Source organism: Oncorhynchus keta, chromosome 28 (genome assembly GCF_023373465.1).
Source record: "Oncorhynchus keta strain PuntledgeMale-10-30-2019 chromosome 28, Oket_V2, whole genome shotgun sequence".
In the NCBI taxonomy this organism is placed as follows: domain Eukaryota; kingdom Metazoa; phylum Chordata; class Actinopteri; order Salmoniformes; family Salmonidae; genus Oncorhynchus; species Oncorhynchus keta.
The window spans coordinates 43,445,521-43,467,900 of NC_068448.1; the positions used below are offsets into that span (position 1 = coordinate 43,445,521).

The window sequence follows — 22,380 nt, forward strand, 5'->3', positions numbered from 1 at the left end:
AGTTCAGTTGGTAGAGCACGGTGCTTGTAATGCCAGGTTAGTGAGTTCGATTCCCGGGACCACCCATATGTAAGATGTATGGCGGCATGAATGTAAGTCGCTTTGCATAAAAGTGTCAGCTAAACGGCATATATTATACAGGCATATTATATTATACACTGAGTATACCAAACATTATTAGAGTATACCAAACACGACCCTAATGCCATCCAGCCAATTTGACATAACTGTGGGATGCATTGGATTCAACATGGGCCAGCATCCCTGTGGAACACTTTGTAGTGTCCATGCCCTGACAAATTGAGGCTGTTCTGAGGGCAAAAGGGGGATTGCAACTCAATATTAGGAAGGGGTTCCTAATGTTTTGTACACTCAGTGTATATACACAGTAGTGTGCTGTTTCAAGATGTGTGCCCTTCAAGTTTCTCTGCAGCGAGATGCCTTTGAATAGTTCATCCCCTTGGCTGATAAATCGTATAGAGCAATTACTCTGTCACACAATAAACTGCAATCCACTGTCCCCGTTGGGCTGGCTCACTGCTCTACTTTCGCTCTAAGTCTCAACAAGCAGACAATAAAAGCAGTGCTCTTATTGCACACTTGAACAGACTTGACCAATTTGACAAACCTCTGACAAAACCATAAACAAAGAGCTTCAACGAAACATGGATCACAAGAGGACAACTGTTGTCCTACATGTGTAATAACACAATCAGGAAGTGTTAGTAGTGGTATGGAACATGTCTCCCCTGAAGTATTCTGGTGTGGTGCGGAGGGATCAGTGGAGAGGAGAGAGGATCTAGAATAGAGCGAGGAAAGACAAGAGAGAGAAAGGAGAGAGGGGTAAAGAGACGAGAGCGAGGGGGAAAAGAAAGGAGGTAGAGGAACTGTTGAAGTCAGCTGGGGAGTCAGGCAATTTATCACACACTAAGGAATTTTCCTGTCTACAGATTCATGAGTCAAGACTATTTTAATTGAAGAATCACACCACAGAGTGCAATGGAACTCTTTTGATGCGGTTCTGTACTGGGACTAAATCAGATGCACAAGCAGTCACTGGCAGAGCCAATGATTTATCGGTCTTAGAAAATAATAACTACTACAATATGAAACAGGCCTGTCTTTAATTTCAGAGAATTTTAAGACAGCACACTAACTATGTTTAACCATCAGCCAATGAGGTCCAGTAATCAAATCAAATATTTTTCCCTGTCCAACTCTCTTTGTTGGAGAGTTGGACAGGGAAAACATTTGACTACAGTGTCCAGGCGTAGTGTCTCACGTGAGTTTAAAAAATGTATGAATAGCCACGTGAGCACAATCAATATTGCGAATGTTCCTGACCAGGCAGTTCCTTTTCCAAGGTAAATTAGTGTACCTCTTTTGTTAAATTTGAAATCAGCAGTAGTAGCAGCAGATTCAGCAAAGCCAGTGGTCCTATAAACATCCCCATTACTACACAGATACAAGTACATATATGACCCTTAAACATAGGGGAGAGAGAGGGAGCCTGCCCTGAACAAAAAAAAGCAGAGACCTGCCCCTGAACAAGTTCTTCCCTGTGGTATGTTTGTGTCATATTAACTGTGTTGTTGACCTGGAATGTGATGGCAACTCCTCGGAGATTGCTCTACTTCACTTTATAAGCCCATTGACAGAGCAAATATTTGTCAACAATGCAGCATTGGTATTGACTGATACAGCGCATTCGGAAAGTATTCAGACCACTTTACTTTTTCAACATTCAGTTACGTTACATACAGCCTTATTCTAAAATTGAGGGGGGGAAAAATGTAATCAATCTAAAACACAATACCACGCATCACAACCTGTGTGTAATACTGAAAGTATTCAGGGAACATATACAGTACTGCTTTTCAGTTGAACATTAGCATACAGGCAAATAAATGAAATAATGATTCAGCATGCCAAAGGAGATAACAGCAGCTATATGAAATCCCACACTAATAATATTTACCCTCTCCAATACTGCACACACACACACACACTTCAATACTGCACACACACAGGTATGAAGATAAATCACTCTCTTTAATATGGGCCTCACAAAGGCCTACCGTGTCACAGCAGATAATCATCCCAAAGAAAATAGAAATGGTTTGACATCCATTTAGTGACACTGTGTAAAAAGCAGTCCTAGCATTGGCTTCCGGAGTAAATGCCTGTTTTCCATTAGTCCCGTAAACTAATCTGTTCCATTAACCTTGAGTGTGACGAACTGTGCCTTTGTGTTGTGGTAGAGGACATGTATGCAGTGTTTTATCATGTGCCAAAACTTTATTCAGTCCTGTCCTGGAGGACAAAGGCAACCTCATAACACAAAAAGAAAATGCCAACACAGAAGTGATCAAGCACAAGAAAACATCGTTGCCACAAAATACAAAGAACTAAAACAGACATGAGGAATGAAAGTTCTCATTAAAGCATGTATTAAAGAAAAAAATCCACCCAAAACCATTCATTCCTATAATTTACAGTGTTACATAAGACTAATATTTGACAATATTTTTTTGTGAACAAATGTTTCATTTTGGCGTTGTAATAAGGTTGGTAGCAACATGTAAAAACCATTGTGGAAATCTGTTGCAGCTCAGGTCATCTACAACATCCACAATACAATGCTCTCTATATGGGCTGGCTGGCGAGCTATCAAACGTAGCTAGCTAGCAAACGTAGCTACACACTATAATACCAAATACAATATCAGCATGGGAAGTAGCTAGTCAGCTGTGAAATCGCCTAAACAAACTGTACAATCAATTTAGGAGTCTACAATCTTACCATGTTCAACCTGCAGATCGATGTGCCTCACAAAGTAGAGTCTGACATTCGCAACAGCAGAAATACTTTTAAGGAGATGGGAAACTCCATTGGAATCGTTTTAACATCAATGGGCCGCGTGGTGCATTCTGGGCAGTTCTGGGACAAGGAGAGCGCAACATTAGCATACATTACGCCAACAATTATAGGGATGAATGGTCAGTAGAGAGACAAAGTAGAGTCGCAATTCAACGGCTCAAACATGAGACGTATTTGGCAGGGTCTAGAGTCAATCACGGACTACAAAAAGAAAACCAACCCCATCGCGGACATTGACATCTTGCTCCCAGACAAATTAAACAACTTCTTTGCTCACTTCGAGGACAATACAGTGCCACTGACACAGCCAGCTACCAAAGCCTGTGGACCAACATGAGTAAAACGTGTTAACACTCGCAAAGCTGCCGGCCCAGATGGCATCCCTAGCCGCGTCCTCAGAGCATGCGCAGAACAGTTGGCTGGTGTGTTTACGGACATATTCAACCAATCCCAATCCCTACCAATCCCACATGCTTCAAGATGGACTCCATTGTTCCTGTTCCCAAGAAAGCGAAGGTAACTGAACTAAATTACTATTGCCCCCAAAGCACTCACTTCTGTCATCATGAAGTGCTTTGAGAGACTAGTCAAGGATCATTTTACCTTCAACCTATCTGATACCCTAGACCCACTCCAATTTGCTTACCGCCCCAAAAGGTCAACAGACGATGCAATCGCCATCACACTGCCCTATCCCATCTGGACAAGAGGAATACCTATGTAAGAATGCTGTTCATTGACTACAGCTCAGCATTTAACACCATACTACCCTCCAAACTCATCATTAAGCTCGAGACCCTGGATCTCGACCCCGCCCTATGCAACTGGGTCCTGGACTTCCTGACGGGACCCCAGGTGGTGTAGGTAGGAAACAGCATCTCCACCCCGCTGATCCTCAACACTGGGGCCCCACAAAGGTGCGTTCTCAGCCCTCTCCTGTACTAGGGCCCTTGGACTGTGGTGTCAGGATAATAAACTCACTCAACGCCAAGAAAACAAAGGAGATGATTGTGGACTTCAGGAAATAGCAGAGCGAGCACACCCCATCCACATCGATGACACTGACACTGGAGAAGGTGGAAAGTTAAGTTCCTCGGCGTACACATCGCAGACAAACTGAAATGATCCACCCACACATATAAAGAAATTTGGCTTGTCATCGAAATCACTCAAACTTTTACAGATGTACAATCGAGAGCATCCTGTCGGGCTGTATCACCGCCTGGTACGGCAATTGCACCACCCTCAACTGCAAATCTCTGGCCACTTAAATAAATTGACTTAATAAAGGTACCACTAGTCACTTTAAATAACACCACTTTAATAATGTTTACATATCCTACATTACTCAGCTCATATGTATATACTGTATTCTACACCATCTACTGCATCTTGCCTGTGCCGCACGGCCATCCATATATTTATATGTACATATTCTTATTCATCCCTTCACATTTGTGTGTATAAGGTAGTTGTTGTGAATTTGTTAGATTACATGTTAGATATTACTGCATAGTCGGAACTAGAAGCACAAGCATTTCACTACACTCACATTAACATCTGCTAACCATGTGTATGTGACCAATAACATTTGATCAAGAAGTACAACATTACAAATCTTTTCTGAGATGAGATAATTAACTTTATATCTGTAATATTGTATAGCTTCGGATTTGTAATTTTGAGCAAAATTAGGTACCTTTCTCAACTCATACGCTGCCTTTGAGAAGGGATTGAGTGACGATTAGTTTAGCAACCACGTGACGCAGCTTGACAACGTGAACGCGATTGGTCGACAGTCTGCTGGGGTTGGGGTGTTATACATTCCTCCATTAATTGCCCAATGGGATTCCTCTCTCCTTTCTCTAATATCTCTGGTAACGGCACCATGCAATGCACCCTGGACTTAAGAAGCTGACAAATAGGAGAAATGTGCTAGACCCTCTGTTAAACTACACATTTATCGCAAAAAAAAATATGATAAATGGCTCATTCGAGAGAAGATATATCCTCCCGAGTTATGACATCGGCCAGTATTGAAATCTGACATGTATGATAAACATACTTGCGATCTAAAAGTCATATTCTTATTATCTTCCAGTAGTGAGAGCAGCTTTATCACAGTACTACGTCATACCGGCCAGATTTTTGCCTGCTTGAACGACAACTCAGAAACAAATGAAAACATGAAATGACCCAGGGAATAGATAGAACATCACTTACAGATGCACAAAAACAATATAAAACATTCAAATTGGGTGAACCTTTCCTTTAAGGACTTTTACTGCATAGTGCTGAGCGATTAGTGCTTTTTGAAGTCTGTTCGGTTTCGGTTCAAGTATAGAAATAAAATGTAAGGTTTCCGATAAAAAAAATATAACATTAAATGCACTATGCATTTTGTGGGTTGAATGCTGTAAAACCGAATAAAACAATTAATAAAAAGTCCCATGATGGTAGTGATTGCCCATTACTGCTTATCATTTATTAACCATCATTAATTCACATTACGTTACTTTAATAAAATGTAAATTCAAATAATTGAACCCAAGTCAGTCAATTAGTTGCTTTAAAAAAAATGGGTGAAAAAAAGGAAATTTCAGTTGATTGTTCAGCAGTAATACTGCATGTACTGTGTACATAATGCTGAGCTGCAGTAATTAACACTTCTTAATAATGTTAATACATTTAAATGTAATAACCACCTGGGGGATAAATTAACACAGCAGCCAACTAAAACAAAATCAGTAAATTGTCCAAATATTCACAAATGTGTTGGGGGCATATTGGAGTGTTGTGCTCTGTCGTCAGTCAGCTGGTTGGTGATGAGGGACTGATTATGCTAATGAGTCTGTGAAATGATGAAGCAAAAACAACAGCGCTGCGAGCCAGCCTATCACGCTTCAAATCACATCCATTATTGTGTTGGCCTTCAAAACCCATTTCACCTATTAGCTACTAAATGTGTTCCTGAAACAAACACTATCACAGAGGACACAACTGACCTGACATACTAATTACTCAATATGTTCACGATAATCTCCTCTGTTTCTCTGTAAAACGTCATAGAACCCCATGGCATTTAAATCAATGAAACACTTCACAACATGTACAATATCAGATACCCATATCTCAGGTCTTGGTCTCTCATTTCCATATAAACACCCCGTAGATACAGATGTCAAATGTTTTTGAAATGAGCCTGGTATGAGCTTCGGGGATAATTTGGGCCTATAATGAGGAGGGCAGGCTATTGAGTGGGAGCTCATTGCTATTTGATGATGAAGCACAGGGCAATGAAGAAGCTTTGAAACCTTTAGAAGCTGTGTGTGTGTGTTGTGTGTGTGTGTGCTCTCTTATCTCGTCCAGCTCTTATTGTTTATTGAGAGGCTCTCAGGCTCCAGGTAGTGGGTGGTATTATACACCAACATCATATCTCATTAGTGGATTACATAATGGACAGGATGCCCATTAGGAATGTCCGGGGGGGAAAAAACAACATGCCCCCCCCCCCAGGTGGATAAGGTATCACAATCAGCTCACTAGAATATGCCAATAGAGACTCAAACATGGTGCAACATATCTACCAGAAGGCAATTTTACTGTGAACTGTTTATAACAGTAACACAATCACATCAAACACTTAAGCCTTGTTCACACTGCAGGCCTTAATGTTCCAATCTGTTTTGGACTACTGACTGTCAAGCAGCAAGTTACAAGTGACCAAATTGTATGTATGTGTGTGTGTGTGTTCAGAAAGCAGTCATTTGCTGACATGGCTAGGCTAGTTGTCATGGTAACGACCGGTGTGTGCACAATGGTATAGGCTGATTGGTGGTGAACCTTGTGCTTCCTATCACTCAGAAGTTGTGGAGCAATCTAAGGTGACAACAATGCCTGCCATGAACGTTTCCCATGTGCTTTGAATGTTACAAATCATAGTGTCAGAACACCTTTAAAGCCTCAAAAGGATAAGATGATCCAACTTCCAAAACAAGTAACCACGGCAGTCAACAAGATAGCTAGGTAGCGGTTTAGTTTTCTAGCACACTCACTCATTTGTTTGTAAACAATTAACAAGCTAGTTAGCTACCACACGTTGTTGTCAAACTGTCAGAGTAGCTAGCAAGCAACAAGATATGCCAAATAACAGTCTAAAAACCATTTGAGGGCAAATAAATCAGATTTGACCATTCAGACAAAGGCCAATAACAGGATTTGTTTCTTACTTCAAACCACCTACGAATGAGGTTTGAAATGTGGCTTGAAATATCAGAGTCTGTTCAGACTGCAGGAAAAATAACAGATTTTATTTCAGTCACTTCAAAACTGCCAATGTGAAAAAGGCTTTAGTCATCTGCAGTTTGAGGGCACCAGCTGTGATTAAAGCCAAACAAAACATTTCACTGCTATCAAGCTTTAGGGGTCCATACAGGCACACTGAACACACACAGACACCGGAACAAAAACAACATGTTACTGTACCCAAAAGAGGCAGACTTCCACTTGCGGCAGGGGAAACCTCTCGTACAGCCGGCTGACACCAGACTGGCAGGGTTCTCTGTGACGTCGATGGGCAGAGAGGCATGTCTCCTGTAGAGAGAAACAGAACACAGTCATCACAACCTGACTGGAGCCATTTCATTTGAAACTGAACGACAGGATAAATGTGTGTGTGTGTGTGAGTGCCTCAGGATTGTTCCCCAGGTGACAAGGGGATCTTTTTATGGCACCAGTTCAGCCAGTGGCACCTTCCTGCTTCACTCTCAACCTGAGCACTCATTATTTTCATACATCTATGTTTTAAAATGGTGTATTATTGTGTTTAGGATATTAAATCACATACCCATGCTTTTCTGTTTAACACACGTTTTAAAGAGAAAAAGCATTCAGGGTTGTGTACCAAAAAAAAAAAAACCTACAAGTGTGCATGCTCTAGTTCCTGAACAGTACAGCTTGGAGAGCTCCAAAAAAACTACTTCTAGATAAAGACTTCTTTGAGTCATAAAAATGCATTGAAATTAAGAACTGCGCACACTTTGTAGAGGTGTGTGGCCATTTGGAGACACCAGTTAGTCCTCTCCCTCAAACCCTTGTAATGTATGTTGTTGCACCTACCACACATTTTTCAGGAACATTCTTATCATGTTACTGAATGTATCCAGAGCATTTTACTTGGTCTAATAATTTTCCCATACTCTCCAAACTGTTCCCTTTAAATTGCTACCATGGTTCATATTTCTTCAGTAAGAAACATTTCAATGTAGCCGTATCCATATAGGCCAATTGAGTAAAGGGTTCACATCACACTAAAGAACTCAATTTGATGGTCTTTTTTTTTTAAACGCCTAGCACACATTACAATCTTTCCACAGAAGAGATGTATTGCCTGGAAAATCTACAGTTTAATCTGGAGTCTACGACATCATACATAATATATAATGTGGGGTTAACAAACACACTTAGTTCTCCCAAATCGCTCTTTCCACATCCTAAAATGAATCAGCTGAGCAGCAGGAGTATGGTTTTCATTATTCAGATTGTTCTGCTTGCATTATGATCTATTAACAGCTACACCATGGAAACGCAGTAGGTCATAATATTAACAATTCAGTAGAACAACAATATTTAGCGCAAGACAAATGAAATGATCAAATTTGTGAATTAATCAGCAAAATGACATTGATGACATGTTTAGATCATATGCAGTAGAGCCATATAAACAAAATGTTCAGCAGCTGTACGGATACATTCATCATGAACACAGAGAGGCACTAGGAATGAAACACAATGGTGCAGTTCAGAGGTCACCTCCCAGAATACACCCGAACATGCCCAGCGGCATAATGAAGGTTCTGTCTATGGCAGCCGCTACCGCATAAATCTCATTGTGACTTGTAAAAATACATCCTGAATACACTTCAATCCTACTTGTGAAAGAGGAAGGAGAGACATGAAAAAATGAAAAATAATTCCAAAGAAAGGACAAAAGAAATGGAAAGTAATTGCCCATGTAGACAGAAGGTCAGGTTATTGTAGTGTTTCTAAAGTCTTTGTATGTTTGTGTTCTGCGCTGAATTCTATTTTGTCAAGGACCTCTCCTCCTGATGTCGTTATGGCCATCTCTCTCCTTCTTTATCATCATATACCTGAAGTAGTTCTCCCCAGCAGCACTTCTCACTCATCTATAGAAGAGCTTCCATGATCCACTTTCGACTCGCTGGTGCCGGGAACATCCCCTCTTCAGTCCACCGCCAGTCTGCCATCAGTCTCTCAGAGGTGAGAACCTTCATTAAGCATGGAGCCATGTAAAATCTGGTCTGAATGCTGAACAGTGGCCATTTTTCTCCATCACAGAACTCTGATCCCATCTCTGTCAGACACACAGAGCAGCAGGAAACGCTATCTGACATCTTTTATGAAAGAAGTTTGCTCAATCAGATTAACATTTGGCCTCAGTGTCTTCGCTAATGTTCAATGAACAATAGCTTGACTGGTAGGTAGGATGTGTGCAGTAATATTCTGTAATCCCTCTATTGAAATTCACAGCTATGTAAGAAAAGTAATTATAGTATGAATATAGGTGAGGAATTACAGTCGCCTTGTATTTTGCCATTATCACAGAGTATAATCAGTTCATGTCTTGCTTGAAAACACCTTCACAGAAAAGCCCAGAATGCACCGAAAAAGTTTTTTAATTTCTAATTTCTGCACACAAGCCATGATTAATATCAGTTGCAAATTGAATCAAGGGCTGATGCCATTTACTGCTGTTTGAATTATTAATTTCATAAATGCTAATGTCCCATCTCTCTCGCTCCCTTTCTCCACTGAATGAGTTTGGGGAGCTGTGAACCATGAATTACTCTGATTTCTTTCCTCTATTAGTGACTGGCAGGGCTGCAGAGACCAAACGCAGGCACACAGAGACACATCTCCAAATCGAAATCAGCAATGGGTGTTACACAACTCCACTGGTAAATTGTAGGAGAGCCTTTCTACAAGCCAGCAGGCTGAGGCAACTTAAAGGAAAATCATCATAAATAACTTCCGTTCTGCTTGGTCACCATAGATAGTGCAGTTTGTGAGTTCAGCTAGCTGTCTGTCTGTGCTGACTTGGATGTCATTCAAGGTGAAGCACAGTGCTGAGAATAATGGGAGGGGGGGTTATCAAAACAATACCAGGAAATGAATTCCATTGTAAACTGGGTGGTTCAAGTCCTGAATGCTGATTGGCTGACAGCAGTGTTATATATATTTATATACAGTGGCAAGAAAAAGGGCGTGAACCCTTTGGAATTACCTGGATTTGTGCATGAATTGGTCATCAAATTTGATCTGATCTTCATCTAAGTCACAACAATAGACAAACACATTGTGCTTAAACTAATAACACACAAATTATTGTGTTTTTCTTGTCTATATTGAATACATCATTTGAACATTCACAGTGTAGGCTGGAAAAAGTATGTGAACCCCTAGGCTAATGACTTTTCCAAAAGCTATTTGTAGTCAGAGGTCAGCTAACCTAGAGCCCAATCAAGGAGACAATATTGGAGATGTTGATTAGAGCTGCCTTGCCCTATAAAAAAACTCACAAAATGTGATTTGAATTTTAATTTTACCCCTTTTCTCCCCAATTTCGTGGTATCCAATTGTTTTTAGTAGCTACTATCTTGTCTCATCGCTACAACTCCCGTACGAGCTCGGGAGAGACGAAGGTTGAAAGTCATGCGTCCTCCGATACACAACCCAACCAAGCCGCACTGCTTCTTAACACAGAGCGCATCCAACCCGGAAGCCAGCCGCACCAATGTGTCGGAGGAAACACCGTGCACCTGGCAACCTTGGTTAGCGTGCACTGCGCTCCCCCGCCACAGGAGTCGCTGGTGCACGATGAGACAAGGATATCCCTACCGACCAAACCCTCCCTAACACTGGGGCGACGCTAGGCCAATTGTGCGTCGCCCCACGGACCTCTATATATGCCATTTTTATTAGGTACCCCACTTGTTCCTGAGAAGTGCTCACTCCTACAGACAGTGAGGCACATGACCATGGCTTGCTATATAAAGGAGGCAGACAGGCATCGAGGCAGTCAGTTACTGTTCGATTGTATGTCAGAATGGCAAAAATGAGTGACCTAAGCAACTTTGAGGATGGTATGATTGCCGGAGTCAGGCACACCGGTTCCAGTATCTCAGAATCTCCTAAAACAGCCCTTAGTAGGGGGTTATTCACATTATAATCCCTGGGTTCTCATGCCTTATAGCTTAATCATTGGTCCAGAATGTTTTCAGTCTGACAGGGTGTGTCATGTGTGTGTGTTTTAAACAGAGGATGGTGGGAGTACAACTCAAGGACAAATCTCCTCTTCAGTGGGCTGTTATCAAAGTTCACCATCACTCTCCATGGCGATGAGATATATACACTCATGAGGAGCAGAGGACAACCTTGTTTGATCCCAATGAAGTGCAGTTGGGAAAACGTTTCAACTGTTTCCCTGGAGAACACTTCTAATGAATCCAGAGGCAAGGCACAGTGGCAGCAGAGTACAGTAGACACCCCTTCTACCCAGGGACTACAGTGAGTCCGCATGCAGCGACAGTTCCTGGCATCGCACTGTGACTGAGCAAGGTGCAAGCTTGCAGGTTAAACAGTAGGTTAAACAGTCCTGTCTTACTGTAGTCACCTTGTCACATACATTTCCTGCTCGCCTGTTGATATAGCCCTGAGGTTCAAATGCAAAATTATTCCAGGGCTGTCCATCTAAGATTTACCACTCGCCCTAACCGAGGTTACTTCATGTGTGAAGTGCTAAACGATTATCTGAAATAGGTGCAACTCTGTATAATTGCACATTCACTCAACTACCATCATCACATCATCATTATGCTGCAGTATGTACACGCTACAAAACATGACAGTGGTGTCTTCATCAGTTACTGATGTTTTAACACATAATCAGAAAGCATTGGCCTGAACATGAGGGATCAGAGCCGGTACTTTGTTCTCTCTCCTTCACAGTAATAACAGTTAGGTTTTCTAATCACTCTCTATTTCAGTCTCCACACCTCCCTGCTGAGAATGACAAGGGAATGAAAAGCCACTGATTCTGTCAGGCCTCTTGTTGCAAAGCGCTTCCGTTGAGCCTGTACAGAGTTGGGGTGGCAGGTAGCCTAGTGGTTAGAATGTTGGGCCAGTAACCGAAAGGTTGCTGGATCAAATCCCCTGGCTGACAAGTTTAAAATCTGTCTTTCTGCCCCTGAACAAGGCAGTTAACCCACTGTTCCCCGGTAGGCCGTCATTGTAAATAAGAATTTGTTCTTCCTGACTTGCCTAGTTAAATAAAGGTAAAATAAAAAGGCAGGCAAACAAGCAGGCAGGCATCACCACATTGAGCATGGTTATATGCACACAATAATGTGACTATTGTGGATAGTCGGGTTAATATAATAGTTTGTTTAAAACGTTTACCTGCTTTGCAAGAAGAACAATCCCCCTGTTTATGACTAATGCCATTCTCTGCATTCTACCACAATCAGTTTAATGTTGATTAATTTGTGTGTGTGCAAACATACTCATTGTCAATCCGCTTTGGACCCACATTACTCCTTCCCATGTAACAGGAGGAACCTCATTCAGGAAAAAAAGAACGACAACAAATGGCTACTATGACTGGAAGCCATATGGATGTTGTATGATCAAATAGTTTCATAATAACAATGATCATTGGATTCAATCCAGAGAGATGGTAGAGAGTTGCATTTACCTGTGGTTCCTGTGTTTCGGAATTCATAGGATAATATAACTACCCTTTTGTGAAACACACACACCAACATACTTATTTGCACACACTGAAAAACAGGAAGTGTTATTCAAATATGTATCACACTTGAATGAACACTGCTTACATTCATCCCCAGCCCTCGTACTGTATTGAGTGTCTGACTGTGACTGCTGGTAATCTCTCCAGCTCCCTCCAGCCTATTGTTCCCTGCTAGTCAGGGTTTATGAACGGGTGCTGCTTTACACATCAAAACCAGGTCATTGAGGCTGTTCTGAGGCTGTTCTGAGGCTGTTCACACCAGCAGTCAGTCTCTCACATTGCTGGCTCCTAATCACGTCTGAATGAAGCCATCCATTTTGATTAGTGGAGAAGGCCAATTAATCACAGCCATGTTGTTATTCTTCGCTCATTACTTCCCCTACACGTCCGCTCACTGTCAGCTACAGTACCTCACCTCAGAAAAGCAAATTCTCAGGTACAATGACTTTTCCATGTTTAATGATAGCGAGAGCTAGCCAACTAGGTATGTAATGCACTAGATTTTAAACAGCCAGGCTCAGTTTAGGTCATGGTGTAGCTGCATATTAACATGCAAGAGACTTGTAAGCAATATGACCATGAGCCTAGTGAGTGTCGCAGGAGAGTGGTACCTCAGTGGCTGCGGAGTGGTTTTGAATTTGAAGAGCGTGGCTTACTTTGAGCATCACTATTGTATATCAAAAGGGAAAGACTAGGGTCTGTGATCTAGAGCACCGTTTGGGTCTTTACGTGTAAAAAAAAATATACATGTCAAATAACATTATTTAATGTGCCAAGTAAGCTTGTTGACCATTCAGGACCTGAATGTGACTGCACATCACATAATAATTTAACACGTTCATGAATTTTGGACATAGTGATTACACATGACATAGTGATTACAGCATCACCATATTTCATAGCGATTCACCGATATGTATGCTATGATTCTGGTAAAGCTTTTTTGGGCACCTCCCAATGCCGCAAGAGGTAGACACACACTTCCCTAAGCTCTCGGGCAGTGCTGGTCAGAGAAAAGCTAGCTAGTTGTTGGATGCAAACAATGTTCTCCTCCAAAAACACAGCAAAACAACAATCTGTTTCAGTAGCTATAGTTAGCGAGCTAACTATCTAGCAAGGTGTCATCTAAAATACCCCTCATTTATAAGACAGCTTTTGTATTTGGGTGATGGTCCCATGCTTAGTCATGCTTATAATGTTAGCATGGGGCAACAGGGCTAGGTACTGTAGCTGGCTAGCTTGCCGAGTTTGTTACCTAGCTAGCTGGCAGGCAGAAGCAGCAGGATCACCATCCTATCTCCCCTGCCTCTGGGATGGTTGCATGTCAGGGAGAATGTTGGACTACCAAGCTAACCATTTTTTATCCTGCTCATTTGATCCTGATCTTATTTCAAATGCTCGCACAGACATTTTCCCATTCGGTTGAACAAATAATGGCTTATTACCTAACGCGGTATTTTAAACACATTGTGACTGGTGTGTGTGCTTGTTTGCACACTTATTTGTTTACAGCTTTGACAGCGCTACTGACCGTAGTGGTGAAACTTGGCTTTCTAATGCAGATTCGGCGCGCGCAACATTCTAAAAAATAATCTTGTTATTTGACACGTCAAATTGTCAGTTTAAAAGACGCATCAAATATTGTTATTGGACTTGTATATTTTATCACACGCATTAGACCCAAACGGCATCCCATACTGTGAGGTTGTAGGCCTGTGCTGGTAGTCTTGGGACTGTATTAGTGCTGAACGTGGTGGTGGATGTTGAAGCAATTTTACTCAGCCGGGCCCTGGTTTTACGTATTGATGTAGAAAGACTACAGACATATACACAACGTGAATTTCTGTCTGGGGAGTGGATTAGCAGTGGTAGCAGTCGATGCATACTAGGTCTTGGATGACTAAAAGTGTAGATGAAATAGCGGCTGCTACTGTAGTTATGATGATTGACACTACCCATGTGTGTAGGTAAAGGCTTAATTAGCGGGATGAGTTATTGGCCAGTTATCTCAGAAAGCCTGATAGCTAATTGAAAAGAGGCCCAAGTCTCTTGTGTTTCACAGTTCGAGTCCCTGGCAGACACGCAGCATCTTTAGTACACTGGCTCTGCTGGTGATGCTGCTCAGTGGGTGAGCACACACACACACACACACACACACACACACACACACACACAGGAAAAGACAACGACACCTCTGGGGCTCAGCCCTCTCTTTCACCTTCGCCCCAGTAAGAGAGGACAGCCAGTACGTAACACAAGAGGCCGGAGCACAACAAATAACATGGGAGGAAAGAACAGAGATGGCCTGAATCTAATGTACAGTTGAAGTCAGAAGTTTACACTTCGGTTGGAGTCATGAAAACTCGCTTTTCAAACACTCGTAAACATTTCTTGTTAACTTCTTATGGCTGGGGGGCAGTATTGAGTAGCTTGGATGAATAAGGTGCCCGGGGTAAACTGCCTGCTACTCATGCCCAGAAGCTAAGATATGCATATTATTAGTAGATTTGGATAGAAAACACTCTGAAGTTTCTAAAACGGGTTTGAATGATGTCTGTGAGTATAACATAACTCATATGGCAGGCAAAAACCTGAGAAAAAAATCCAACCAGGGAGTGGGAAATCTGAGTCTTGTTGGTTTTCAACTCATTGGCTATCCAATATAGTGTGTAAATTTGGTCCGATTGCACTTCCTATCTACTTTGTGCATGACACAAGTCATTTGTCCAACAATTGTTTACAGAGATTATTTCACTTATAACTCATTGTATCACAATTCCAGTGGGTCAGTAGTTAACATACACTAAGTTGACTGTGCCTTTAAACAGCTCGGAAAATTACAGAAAATGACATCATAGCTTTAGAAGCTTCTGATAGGCTAATTGACAACATCGGAGTCAATTGGAGGTGTACCTGTGGATGTATTTGTGCCTCTTTGCTTGACATCATGGGAAAATCATGGAAAAATGTATTTGGCTAAGGTGTATGTAAACTTCCGACTTCATCTGTATATCAACAGTGGTGGAAAAAGTACTCATACTAAAAGTAAAGATACCTGAATAGAAAATGACAAGTAAAAGTGAAAGTCACCCAGTAAAATACTACTGGAGTAAAAGTCTAAAAGTATTTGGTTTTAAATATACATAAGTACCACAAGTAAATGTAATTGTTGTACTTATGTATCAAAAGTAAAAGTATAATTATTTCAAATTCCAAAAAACTACTTAAGTAGTACTTTAAAGTATTTTTTCACCAATGTATATCAACAACACAAACTCAGCTCCTCTAGGGTTCTCTCCATTCTCAGAAAGCTCAGACACACAACACTTGAGAAGCAGGAGGAAGAGTGTAATTCACCATCTGCTCAACAGGAGCATATGTGCTGCTTACCCAAGATATTACATCTATATACTATGGAGAGAAGGAGCTGGAGACAACTGGGCTTATTTACTAGGGACCGGGAAGCAAAGCACCTCTACTCAACATGCCAGTCGTGTTTTCCAGCCCTAGGCACATCACATCAATGATGTATGCTGATTCCAACTTTAAATCACTCCACTGCTTTCACATTTACTGAGACACTCCCATATAAATCTCATGCCACAGAGACTGTATAACTCAAATACAACAGTTAATTGTACTCAATGCAGTCATGGGTTGCACTCAACACAACCTCAATGCAACCTTGGGTTGCACTCAACTCTCAAACCCATCATTTCCCCCATCATAATGGCCACTAGTGGACATTGAGACACATCATCAGCACCTAGCTGCTACTATCATCACCTGAGGACAATCACTCAGGTCTCTGCTACTGCAGCATGTTTTAATCACAGGGTCCGTCAGCTATAGACTGGAGAATGTAGGGCATCATATGTTATCTAGAACCAGAACCTACTGAAGAGAAATCGTGGGTGGAGAGAGAGCGAGAAAGAAAGAGAGAGGAAAACAGAGAGAAAGACAGAGACAGAGCAAGAGTGTCCTTGGTCAGAGTTAATAAAGTGCTACCTGAATACGTGCATTACATCATGAGTAATGGTGTACGTACCTGACCATTCTGGAACTGTCACATTCAGATCTGGAAAACAAAGAGGCAATAGATTAGTGTGTTAATCAATTCATTGTAAGTTAATATAAATTAACTGACATTCAATACTAGCGCACAGTATATGGAAACATCTAATTGAAACAATGATCAATTAATCAAGGACGATATGACAATATAATTTACTAGCTATCTAGCTTGGTTTCTTCATTCAGTCAGTGATTAAGTATAGTGATATATAAGACATATTACAGGGACCCAGCAGCACCGAGCGCTTTGCTAAGAGCTGCCTACAATAGAAAAGACCAAACTGAACAGATAAGTTAGGCCAATTACACGGAAACTGAATTACACTGAGAATCAAATTGTTCCCTTTAAAATGTATGCCAAAAAGAAACCACTGATTTCAAAGTTTAACAAATCATTTGTATTTATTTTCTATCACATTTATTTAACCAGGTAGGCAAGTTGAGAACAAGTTCTCATTTACAATTGCGACCTGGCCAAGATAAAGCAAAGCAGTTCGACACATACAACAACACAGAGTTACACATGGAGTGAAAACAGTCAATAAGTCAATAATACAGTAGAAAAATAAGTCTATATACGATGTGAGCAAATGAGGTGAGAGAAGGGAGGTAAAGGCAAAAAAAAGGCCATGGTGGCAAAGTAAATACAATATAGCAAGTAAAACACTGGAATGGTAGATTTGCAGTGGAAGAATGCGCTAAGTAGAAATATAAATAATGTGGTGCAAAGGAGCAAAATAAATAAATAAATACAGTAGAGGAAGAGGTAGTTGTTTGGGCTAAATTATAGATGGGTTCTGTACAGGTGCAGTAATCTGTGAGCTGCTCTCACAGCTGGTGCTAGTGAGGGAGATAAGTGTTCCCAGTTTCAGAGATTTTTGTAGTTCGTTCCAGTCATTGGCAGCAGAGAACTGGAAGGAGAGGCGGAATTGGTTTTGGGGGTGACCAGAGAGATATACCTGCTGGGGCACGTGCTACAGGTGGGTGCTGCTATGGTGACCAGCGAGCTGAGATAAGGGGGGACTTTACCTAGCAGGGTCTTGTAGATGACCTGGATCCAGTGGGTTTGGTGACGAATATGAAGCGAGGGCCAGCCAACGAGAGCGTACAGGTCGCAGTGGTAGGTAGTATATGGGGCTTTGTTGACAAAACGGATGGCACTGTGATAGACTGCATCAAATTTATTGAGTAGGGTATTGGAGTCTATTTTGTAAATGACATCGCCGAACTCAAGGATCGGGAGGATAGTCCGTTTTAAGAGGGTATGTTTGGCAGCATGAGTGAAGGATGATTTGTTGCGAAATAGGAAGCCAATTCTAGATTTAACTTTGGATTGGAGATGTTTGATGCGAGTCTGGAAGGAGAGTTTACAGTCTTACCAGACACCTAGGTATTTGTAGTTGTCCACATATTCTATGTCAGAACCATCCAGTGTAGTGATGCTGGACGGGCGGGCAGGTACAGGCAGTGATCGGTTGAAGAGCATGCATTTAGTTTTACTTGTATTTAAGAGCAGTTGGAGGCCACGGAAGGAGAGTTGTACGGCATTGAAGCGAGTCTGGAGGGTTGTTAACACAGTGTCCAAAGAAGGGCTAGAAGTATACAGAATGGTGTCGCCTGCGTAGAGGTGGATCAGAGACTCACCAGCAACAAGAGCGACATCATTGATGTATACAGAGAAGAGAGTCAGCCCAAGAATTGAACCCTTTGTCACCCCCATAGAGACTGCCAGAGGCCCGGACAACAGGCCCTCCGATTTGGCATACTGAACTCTATCAGAGAAGTAGTTGGTGAACCAGGCAAGGCAATCATTTGGGAAACCAAGGCTATCGAGTCTGCCAATGAGGATGTGGTAATTGACAGAGTCGAAAGCCTTGGCCAGGTAAATGAATACGGCTGCACAGTATTGTTTCTTATCGATGGTGGTTAAAGATATCGTTTAGGACCTTGAGCGTGGCTGAGGTGCTGTTTGGTCGGTAATCTGTTTGTTGACTTGGCTTTCGGAGACGTTAGAAAGGCAGGGTAGGATAGATATAGGTCTGTAGCAGTTTGATCAGGGAGGTCCTGATGGACACTCTGACAGAGCTCCAGAGTACCTCTGTGCAGATGGGAGACCCTTCCAGAAGGACAATCATCTCTGCAGTACTCCACCAATCAGGTCTTTATGGTAGAGTGGCAGCGGAAAGCCACTCCACAGTAAAAAGCAAATGACAGTCCACTTGGAGATTGCCAAAAAGCACCTAAAGGACTCTCAGACCATGAGAAACGAGATTATGTGGTCTGATGAAACCCAGACTGAACTCATTGGCCTGAATGCCAGGCATCACATCTGGAGGAAAACTGGCACCCTCCCTACGGAGAAGCATGCTGGTGGCAGCATCATGCATTGGGGATGTTTTTCAGGGGCAGGGACTAGGAGACCAGTCAAGATGAACAGAGCAAAGTACAGAGAGATCCTTCATGGAAACCTGCTCCAGAGCGCTCAGGACCTCAGACTAGGACCTTCCAACAGGACAACAACCCTAAGCACAGAGCCAAGACAACGCAGGAGTGGCTTCGGGACAAGTCTCTTAATGTTATTGAGTCGGACAGCCAGAGCCCAGACTTGAACCCGAGCGCTGCAACAATAATAACAATAACAATATTTGTAAAGAACGCAACGCAATTAGATCCACATTCGATTGGAGAGATCAAAATATCCCCACCGTGCCACCATGCCTATAATGATAGAGGCATAGGTATGGTTGGCCACAAGCTGTGCTGGAATGGAGCTCCACATTTTTTTTTTTTTAGATACTCCAGAGAACCCAAGACAAGTGGGTAGAATTCCTCATTTCAACCTTTAGGTAACAACAACTGTTTTACAAGGACTGTATGGGAAGAGGATAGCGCTCACTTCTTGAGGGAGGGTTTCAATTCATTTGGAGGTGTATTGTGACCTGGAACGAACACGTAAAATACATTGCATTTGAAAAAATGTAATCAACCAGTACTGTACAATGTGTGATGTCCAAACTTGTTAAACATAGACGTCTATAATTGTTTTTTGGTCTGGACCAACCAAATGTAGTCTTGTTTGGGGGCGAAGCTTATTACAAAAATAGCACGTGCGTAGAATAATAACCAAATGTGCAAAACAAGGACATTACACATGTCTACCTTTGTGTACCTATTCAGGATACATCACCATGAAGAGAATGATATTGGTATCCATAATTATGCATATTGTATAGTACAGATCAGTGACCCGTAATTCTGTTAGCGGGTGAAAATCCACTTCACCTACTGTAGGTCACTGACACCACATTCCTTCTGCAGACATCTTTGAATCTCAATTCAGAAAACGTGGTCTAGTAAAAAACTGAGCGAGATTTTACTGTAATTCTGTTACCAAATGTAGCATCTGCACAGTTCTTCCAGTAAATGTGTTTTTGTGAACATTTGTGTAAATTATTCAAAGTTCGGTAATTGCCAGGGACCTCAAGATACGATATTATTAAGATACTTTGGTGCCGATACAATAAGTATTGCGATTCTCACGATACTATAAGTATTGAGATTCGATACTGTGATTTTACTGCAATTCGATGTTCCAATCATATTGCTCACCATATGTCTGCTGCAGAGGGACAAGAGAGACATGAGAAAACACGTTTTGATCAGTCATGTAAAAAATGTAAAAAGTGCTGAAACCAAATTGCCTCACTATTTCAAAAGAAGATGGAGAACAAGCTAATGTTGGGGTTTGTTCCTTGTCAATCATTTGCTCATTGGTGAAATTAGCATTCAGGCAATATCTTTAAGTAAATCAATCAGGGTAGCCTAGTGGTTAGAGCGTTGGACTAGTAACCGCAAGGTTGCAAGTTCAAACCCCTCAGCTGACAAGGTACAAATCTGTCATTCTGCCCCTGAACAGGCAGTTAACCCACTGTTCCTAGGCTGTCATTGAAAATAAGAATTTGTTCTTAACTGTTCTTAACTGCCTTGTTAAATAAAGGTAAAATAAAATGTTATGTTGAGAACAGGAACATAGCATGCATGTTTCTGAGTAAGTTCTGCAAATTGTTCTGCACTGCCTTCGTCATTCTACTCATGAGACCAAAACCATGCCTACACAGCTATATAAACAAGAGTTTTAGTGTTATCTAAAATAGCAGTAAATGTCCACTCCCCAAGTTGATTTATAGTGGAATGTCTGACTAGTCTCTAATCTCTTACACTCCCCTACAGAGTTCTGTCTGTCACACATTTCTCAGAGTTTCTTTATAAGAGGCAGAGATTAGAAAAGACTGGAACAATATTAAACCTTTATAATTAATATATATACATTGTTAATCTGTAGTCTAGGACACTATACATGTAAGGAGGGAGGGGTCTTATAACCCCTCACCTTCTATTAATATAATATAAGTATAATCAATTATTATAATATATCGAACATTTGATACAGCCCCTATCATGACCCCAAGGTGAACACACCGCACTATGAAGGAAACATACTGGAGTTTTGGTACAGGTACAGACGACTAGCACAAACAAACTGCGATATTGTCAAAACAATATCATCAAAATGAATATCCCGAAGTGTAACTACTTTTTTTGCCCATCACTAATGGTTTGTTAAACTTTGAAATCAATGGTTTTTGTTTGGCATACATTTTAAAGTGAAAAATGTGAATCAAAGCGTAATTCCGTTAGCGTGGAATTGCACAAATGCCACTCTACCGTTAAGGGAAACTGCTCTGTACATGGCTGTTCTCTGGAACCCAGCCATCAGGGCCAATATAGCTACATTTATGTGCACACTGATCGCCTAGCCATTTTCCTCACACGGAGTACCTTCCTCAGCATTTTCATTAATTATGAATGGGCAGGAAATTGCTTGAGTTACTTACTGAAATGGATAGTTACTGGTGGGAGGGGGGAGTCCATCTCGAGGTGTCATAAATCCCCCCAACGTAAATAATATTTTCACATGAACCTCCCGTTGTACTGTAAAACAAATTGCACCCCCCCAATGATTACGACCACAAATAAGAGCTGAGCTCACTCTATCTGCCCGTTTCATTACACTACGATCAGAGCCGGCTGCAGACAATGATCAGCTAGGGGGAAATCACATTTTCAACATTCTGGTGCTATATGTATAATTATATAAAATATATGCACCAACAGGTTTCTGTGCCAATGCACCAGACAACCAATAAGAAAAGCATAACTGCATACCAATTACCAATTTTGGGACACCACAATCAAATTGACATAGTCTATCTCAACAAACAGAAAACAGATCCCTCCCTACCTTATATCCAGTATCGAAGGCTTGGCTTGACAATCTCTGAATGTCATTCAACTTTTTGGTGTTTTGTAACAGATAGTGGTCAACGTCCGCGGTTCTAAAACATCACTGCTCTGTTGAATTGGCGCCTTTTCCTTGACCATGTTGCTATATGCATATAGCTAAGTTGATCAGCATATTGGTGTTGAGAACAATGCGGCAGGGGCAGCAGTGGAGTTAGGAGACAAGAAAACAGCTATTGCCTTAATTGTCTAAGAAAAGTGAGGAAAGAGTGAACCAACTTTATAAATGTAACCTT

The 22,380-nt window shown here is 41.5% G+C and overlaps 1 protein-coding gene across 3 annotated transcripts in view; it reads right to left on the minus strand.

Annotated features, from left to right (window-relative positions):
• The window catches only part of LOC118361403 (IQ motif and SEC7 domain-containing protein 1-like), a 182,404-nt gene that overhangs the window by 113,394 nt on the left and 46,630 nt on the right, over positions 1-22,380 (minus strand). For all 3 annotated transcript variants that reach the window (XM_035741295.2, XM_052483121.1, XM_035741302.2), the window contains exons 2-3: positions 16,758-16,787; positions 7,366-7,473 (exon numbers count right to left, since the gene is read on the minus strand). In XM_035741295.2, coding sequence (XP_035597188.2) covers positions 7,366-7,473; positions 16,758-16,787 — 138 coding nt within the window. The remainder of the gene's footprint in view (positions 1-7,365; positions 7,474-16,757; positions 16,788-22,380) is intronic.